The 7,860-nt window shown below is 40.6% G+C and overlaps 1 protein-coding gene across 13 annotated transcripts in view; it reads right to left on the minus strand.

Moving 5' to 3' along the window:
* GLRA2 (glycine receptor alpha 2) overlaps positions 1-7,366 on the minus strand; it is a 115,414-nt gene extending 108,048 nt beyond the window's left edge. For 2 of the 13 annotated variants that reach the window (XM_079972791.1, XM_079972790.1), the window contains exon 1: positions 3,304-3,397. Coding sequence is in view for 9 of the 13 variants with exons in the window: in XM_079972796.1 (XP_079828922.1) it covers positions 3,304-3,437; positions 5,777-5,844 (202 nt within the window). In the remaining 4 variants the exon portion in view is untranslated. Of the gene's footprint in view, positions 1-3,303; positions 3,438-5,776 lie in introns of those variants that run through there. The other 11 variants (XM_079972792.1, XM_079972796.1, XM_079972787.1 and 8 more) reach the window with 11 other exon arrangements.
* Between the last annotated feature and the right edge of the window lie 494 nt (positions 7,367-7,860).

The raw sequence follows: 7,860 nt of genomic DNA on the forward strand, positions 1-7,860 counted from the left end.
AATATGTATTGCATCAATGGGGTGTAAATATGGAAAGTTTTGAAGGAGGGTATATAAATTCAGGCCTTTGCTTGAAAGTTCTCACGAACAAGTCATACAAAAAAAGTAATACAGAAAGGTAGCCATATTAGGAACCTTCACTAGGCCAATCTGCATATCACAACACAGTGTGCCTAGCACATCAACTGGTACATGGTCTAAAATTGACATCTACCTTTAGTAACATAAAGATTGTGTAGTGTCTCTTGGTTCTCTTTTTCCACCCATCAAGGAGCCTGGGTGCTTTGCCTAAGGATGGAAGTAACAGCCACTCCTTCTTTCCTTTTTGGGGTTTCAGGGGTGGGAGAATCAGCAGTTGTTATGCTTCCTGTTCCCTGCAGGACCTCAGCGCATCCTGAAATCTGCACCTTCATCTGAATGTCTGCTATCTCCTCCCCTATTCCATCTGAAGGCCAGATGCAGCTGCCATTGCTTCACCATCAGCAAAAGGTTTTTTTGGAGTTGTTTTTTTTAATCTGCCCTCTACCCTGTTTACCATCTTGCCTAAAGACAGAATATGGAGAACTCAAAAGCTTGCATACTATTTGTGAAATTCTTCTAATATGGATTTGGGAACTTCTCAAGAGCAAGTGTGCAAGTTGGATTACTGCAAGACAATCATTAGGGGCTTCCCTTGTGCTTGACCTGGAAGCTGTAAGTAATTAGTGGAGAAGGCCAAGGCCAAGTACCAGGCTATTAGTATACAAAGCCCTTAACAGCTTGGGGCCAGTTTATTTGCCAGATTGCCTTACCTAATATATGCCTGTGCAACCATTTCAATCTGTGTATCTGGCACTGTTACAGGTGCCACAAGATACTTGCTTTGCACTTGTAAGAAATAAACCTTTCAGTGTGGCAGCACCTATACTTTGGAACTCCCTACGAATTGATATCAGGTAAGCACCTTTGCTGCACTTTTTTTGGTGCTACTTAAAACCTTTTTTTGTTGAGGCAAGCCTAGCCAGACATGTAGTTATATGTGGATTTTTAAAATTTTATTTGCTACTGGGTTTTTTAAATTACACTTTGAATATTTGAATACTTGTTTTTAAATGTTTTTTTATCAACAACACTTTGTGCATTATTTTATATTGTTGTAAACTACTTTGTGGTGTGTGTTTTTGTTTTGTTTTACAATCAAGCAGTTCATAAGTTTCATTAATTAACAAATCGTTTACTGCCAGCTTCCTAAGCCTGGATCTTATAAGCCAAAAGGGATCCTGTGTTCTAAGCAACAGGAAGAGTCTTCTCTGCATCCACCTTTGGCCCTATTCCCATTGTGTAGTGTGAAGAATGTGGCCCTTCCTTTAGCATTATTGCATCTTCCACAGACTAGGCTTGCCATAAATCAGGAAAGTTCCTGACATGTCCTGGTTTCTGGGAGTAAAAATGTTGTTAGCGAGGAATTTTGCCATATTGGCAAAATATCAGGGAAAACCATCCAGATGTATGGCAACACGATGGAAAAAGTAGCTTAAAATCACAACTTTGCGAGTGTCAGGAATTTTACTTTTTGAAATATGGCAATCCTACCACAGACACACGTGCTTACAGTGGCGTAGCGTGGGTTGTCAGCACCCGGGGCAAGGCAAGTAATTTGCGCCCCCTAACCCTGGATTTGCGCCCCCTAACCCTACCCTTACCCCTAACCCCCAGATGTTGCGCCCGGTGCGGCCGGCCCCCCCTGCACCCCCCACGCTACGCCACTGCGTGCTTATACCCATCCTCTGCAACTTTTACTTCACTGTTTCAATATACTCCTGCAAAGATTTAACAGCTAGAAAGCAAAGGAAGCAGAAGACACTAAAGATTCCAGAAAAAATGGATTCAGGGTGCTCTAGGAGGGAGTAGAAGTGAGAAGCAAAGAAGTGCATTTTGTAACCTCTTTTCAAATGATAACAACACCTTCAGCTCACAGCTTCTTGTAAAATGTGGCAGTCTGATATATTTGCAAATGCAGTCTTCTATAGGTTATGTGCTCAAATGTGCCACCTCTTGACTGCTATGTAGCAGACAATGTGATGCCCTTCAGCTGTTGTTGGACTTCAGTTCCCATCATCCCCAACCACTGGCCATGTTGGCTGAGGCTGATGGGAGCAGTAGTCCAATAACATCTGGAAGGAAAATGACAAAAGTAGCAGAAACACTTGTTTTCCCCACACAACCCAATTATTTTGTCTATATACCACTCTGGAAATCTCATCCTTTGTACTGTCCACTGAACAGCAGAGGCTGAAACAGATTTATTTTAAACACATCATGTCTACAATGGCTCAGATCTAAATTAGAATTGGACAAGATAACATTTCTGTGCACCAAGGTGAGGGTACCCTCTCTCCAAGTATTTCATGTGCACTGTCTTACTTGCTAATAACTAAACCTTCTGTTTCTTTAATCACCAGCTCACTTATCTCAGAGTGGATTTGACAGTCCAAATAGACTTCAGCAGATCAACCTGAAATAAGGAAGTTACGTAAATGGCATTGGCCTACTATCATGGACATGTATATACAGATTGCTGTGTTTGTTTATAAATCAATGGGATAGGTTTTTTATTATTATATTCAACTTATGTTCAACATAATATCCTGTTTATGGATAAAATGAGTACGTCTGTTGAACATAAGTTGAATATAATAAAAAAACACCTAATTCTCTACCCTGTTTCCATATGGCGGTAATTCAACTGCACTTTTAGAATTGTGTTGAAACCAGTAAAGAACCACATTCCTAAAATCAGAGTAATTACTTGGGCCACTTTACACATGCATATGCATCACGTGATTCCTCAACGCTTCAAGCTCATTCAGACATGCATGTTCATCACTTGAGAAGCGCAATGTCTAGCAATGAATGGGACATAACAGATCTAACACCACAGTTGGGGCTTTCATTTTGCGCAACTTCACCTCAAATAAATTGTCTTCACTCAAGTTCACACCCCAGTCATCTAGTGTACAATGATCAGCTGGATGAAGTCAAGTGTGTGTGAACTAGGCCTTGATGCCTACAAGTGAATACACTCTACTAAAAAGCATTTGTATTTCCAAAATATTAAGTTCTGTTTATGGTGCTGGATGGTGTTTATGGTGCTGGATCTGTGATGGATCATTCATATACGCAAAACACATTTTAATTACTGAGTGATTAATATGCTTGTGAGAACAGAGCTTCATAAAGGCCTAAACTAGTGCACATGTAAATATCATAATTGGTATTTTACAGACTCCCAATTAATTTTTAATGGACTTAGAAAGAACTTACCTTTGAAATTTGGCCTTATTCGTGCATCATAACCTGATGTCCGTCCCATCAGTTTGTCCAAGAAATCCGAAGGAGACAGTGCCTGTGAAGGGGTTTTCCCAGATCTGGAATCATGTTCTTTACAGAAAGTTGTCCTAAACAAATAGTTAACTATCATTAGCCATTATTCTTTGATTGAATTCACATAATTTCACGAGAGAAATCTATTGCCAATTTGAAAAGAATGCAACAATATGTTGATGATATTAATAAAGTATTACATATCATTCTCAAATATGGAAGAGCCAACAGCGTCACAACTCTTCAAGAATCAGGCAAAAAATGTCAAGGACTGAGATTTTATTGTTCAATATTGGCTTTTACTTAGACATCATTGAAGAATTTTATAAGTATTGCTGAAGGCATATGGCTATTGACCAAACTGCGGGAGGCATTGAAAGACAGGAGTGCCTGGCATGCTCTGGTCCATGGGGTCACGAAGAGTCGGACACGTCTAAACGACTAAACAACAATCATAAATACACATCTGCCTTACTTTGGGTTCATAGTTAGAAAAACTGGCAAAACTTATCACAGAGGAGTTAGAAACCTTGGCTGTGTTAGTGTACAGAACATTACACAAGCACAGAAACTCTACAATCTTAATAGGCATTAATTAAATGACTCGGTTCTTCACCAATTCTATTTATTTCCTCCGGGAAATGTTGAGATGTGAGGTTTTTAATTTTCAATCAGCCCACATCAAGCAAGGAGAATGGCCCCTTCCTGCAGCATTCATATCAATTTATATCCTATTTGGTGTTAATTGTGCTCTCATGCCTTCATAGCTTTCTTCATGTAACATGCTAAGCATTCCCCCTTAAGATAAAGAACAAGAAGTACTTGAAATGAACAAATTTGATCCACAAGAGAATGAATTCCATCATAATAACTCTCCCACACATTTTAATATATTCCTTTGTGTCTAAAATGTGTACTTTAATTGATGTATGTTTGAATAAACCATCTAATAGGGATCAGAAGTAATCCTCTCAAAGGGACTTTTACAATAGGCTGTGTTCTAGTGTTATCTTAAAGTAAGTGCTAAAAATTGATTAAATGTGAAGAGAGAGCAGAGAAATGAAAAAGAAATACAATGGGTGGTATCCAACATTAGTCACACTCAGGGTGGATGCACTGAAATCAATAAACTTAAGTCCATTGATTTCAGTGGGTTTACTCCGAGTATGACTAATTTTGGATATCACTCTTTATTTATATAGTGACCGCACAAATATGCATTCTGGGTTATTGGACACTGAAGTCAATAACTATTCCTGATCCCTACACTATGAAGGAGTAACATGTTACCTCATCAACTCTCGTAACATCACATACCTGGTTTCCTTTGGAAGGAAGGGCGGAATGTAAATTTAATAAATAAACAAATAGTATTGCTAAGCAGGACATGACAACACTTTTTGAAATTGGTATGTAGAGAAATTGGGGTAGGCTGATAAGTAGATAAAATATGTAATTGTAAAATTGGATAATGATCAATTACACCATTGTTATTTGGAATAGCCTTTCATTAGCACCAACAGTTTCACTGAAGTGCATCAGCTGTCAGTTACATTGACAAATACATTATCCCTTTGGAAATAATCACATAATGAAACTCATCTAAAAACCTGATTTGTCCATTTAACTATCCACCTTTTCCTTCTGCTGAACATACAGGGTGTTTAGTTAAAACAATATGATCTAGGCATGTTAAATGTTAAAAAGATCTTTCATGAAGTGATCAAATCTGCTGGGATAATGACTTCTTTTTGAGGTTTCTTCCGCAAGCAATTGTCTGTCTCTTTAGCACCACATACATGAATTCATATCATTTTTTTTACCCCTTGTTAATTAATCTAGAATAGCTCCAGTCTTCCAGTTTTTACTCACAGTCACTAATACAGAAAAGCACTGCTACTTTGCAGGTAAACATGCATTTCAAGGATGTGGAAACTCTCCTATGCCACCCTTTATGATTAACACAACAGGGAGATTAAAGTGCATTAGAGATTAACTAAATACACCTGAGTATATTTCCTCAGACAAAAATAAGCCCATCCCAAAAAACAGATTTTACTATCCTATACAGGAAGAAAAGGGACTAGCTGAGAGATTCCAGTAATATTGAAGAAGGTAGATTTCAATTACATGGGGAAATGTTTCCAGTTTCATTGCCCATAAAACATTTTTTTTCTCTCTAACAGAAAGGGTACCTATATAACTTCACTTGCCCAAACTCGTTTGGATTTTTTAAAAGTATGTTACCAAGCAACAGCTATTTTCAAATGGAAACCTGTCTGTGGTCTGCATAAATTTAAAATGAAATATTTATCAGCACAGCTAAAATATGTCAAGTTTATGGAGTACTCCTCCTGTGTTGTCCTAAATTCCTACAGGTTTAATAGAGGCTTTCGGAACTGATTTCACCTACCTGAAGTGGTGTGTTTCTAAGAAAAAGGCAAACAAGGCTGTCAAAATGTTCACTAGCTGTCGGTTCATTCCTCCTGTTTTCTGCGTTGAGTGTGGAAAAATATCCCAGAAACGGTTCCAGAGCCAATCAAAGGGGAGGAAGGCTCTCAGAAAGTACTAGGTCTTCTCTAAATCCCCAAATCCAACAATAATTTAAATTTCTTTAAAATCAGAAAGAGAAGATCTGCGTTTCTATACATTGGAGCCGGCAAAAAATCAAAAGTACCAGTCCTCGGAATCATGGTTAGGTTAAGCCCAGGCACATCCGAAACAGCCAGCACAAAAGATACAAAGCATCTGAACGGGCAGTTCACTAGGATGCTTTCACCCAAATCCTGAACCCCGCTCAGAAAAATCAAATCCTTCTCTACCTTAGCACCATGCCAAGGGGAATAGCGCTGCTGCCACGCTGGTCTGTCTTCCAGATCTGCTCTTATTTCCCTTGGGCTTGCACATCGGCATTTGTCTGAATCGTCGTTAAAAATGGGGGAAGAAGCTGTTTGCCTCTCTCCTTCCCTCCCTCTTCCTTATCGGCAAGTTGTAAATATCGAGAGGGGGTGATTGGTGTGGAGCTGGAGGGAAAACGCTACGCTCCCTCCTGCGCCGGAATGAGGGAAGGAGCCCTGATCTTACACACGGACTATAAATTTCAGCACTTGGACAGCTCCACGCTCAGCTTGTGCGCATGCTTCTGGCTCCATCAAACGTGACTGGAGTTCAGAGACGTTTCTTCCTCCAGGAACAGGCGCTTAACTCTCCCGTCCCATCGCCTGTTTTGGGTCCCAGCTTCCTCCCATAAACGCAAGGGAGAGAGAGAAGAAATCTGAGGAAAGACGTGGCCAAATCTGCTGTTATACAGCTCCGTGGGGCGGGAGGGATACCAAGGGGGGAGAACAAGGAAGGCGCAGGAAGGGGAGGGGGGAGAGACAGAGGAGGCACTTTGGGTGGGGAAAAGGCAGTGTGGGGAGAAGTCAGAAACCCGCCATGGTGCCTCAGAAATATCTATTATTTACACTCCTGCCACTTCATGAGAGTTACGGCTGCCAGACTGTATGTAGCATAGAAGGAGAGCCCCGGCTTCCCATGGGTGGCGAGAGCGCTGTGGGAACTCGGTTTGCCTGCCTTTCTCAGCACGGCAGTTCCTGACCCTGAAATGGGAAGAAGTGTTGAGGTGGGGGGAAGACACCAAAGACCCCCAGGATCTCAATGAAGAAACCCCACAAGCGCCTCAGAGGACAGCATAACCTCCCAGAGGGGCTTCGATTATGGAAGCCACCCACTCTCGCCTCATCTTCTGTGGAAACAAGGCATATCTTTGCACCTTGCTTGCTTGAGAAAGGAGGGACAGGTAAGAATGGAGGCGCGTGGAGCCAGTGGGATGGCAGAGTGAAATCATATCTTTTTACCTCAAGAGTTGGAAACGGGCCCTATTTGCATGAGAAAAAGCAACCTTGGGGAAGGAATAGCCTCTTATTTTTGAATCGTGGAAGAGGCCACCTTTTGCATTGTCTCCTGGAAATATGCAGGATCCTTGACATTATTCAGCTGGCTGTGATTTTAACTCTCACCAGAAAGTCTGCTCACTGAAGAGCCTCTTTATTTGCATCTTCTACAGCAGAACTTTCTGTTTCCAGAGTACATTTAATTAAGAGGTAAAGTGGACAGAGTGCCTGTGTATTTGTAACTCAATAAGATGTGGTGTCTCTCTCTCGTTCTGGCTCTGCTGTAGAAATTTGGAATGTAATGTCAAGCAAACCAGCCCCTCCTACGGCTGATGAAGATGTCAGCCAGATTTTTAAATGTCTCGTTACATACTGAGCATGACATTCCACAAACAAAGGAGGTACTCCAATTTTATTGCCACTTTTTACACATGAGGATTCAAGAAGACAAAGCAGGATGCCAGAGTGAAAGGGGACGTTTTCTATGGCTCTTTTTAAATTTAAAAAACAAAACAAAACACAACTTTACATCTTTCCCTCCAAATAAAATGCTCATCAAGAAATGGTATACATGAAGATCAGTATTTAAAATTTGTAATGCCCT

This window comes from Podarcis cretensis (assembly GCF_951804945.1).
Source record: "Podarcis cretensis genome assembly, chromosome: 4".
Classification (NCBI taxonomy): Eukaryota; Metazoa; Chordata; class Lepidosauria; order Squamata; family Lacertidae; genus Podarcis; species Podarcis cretensis.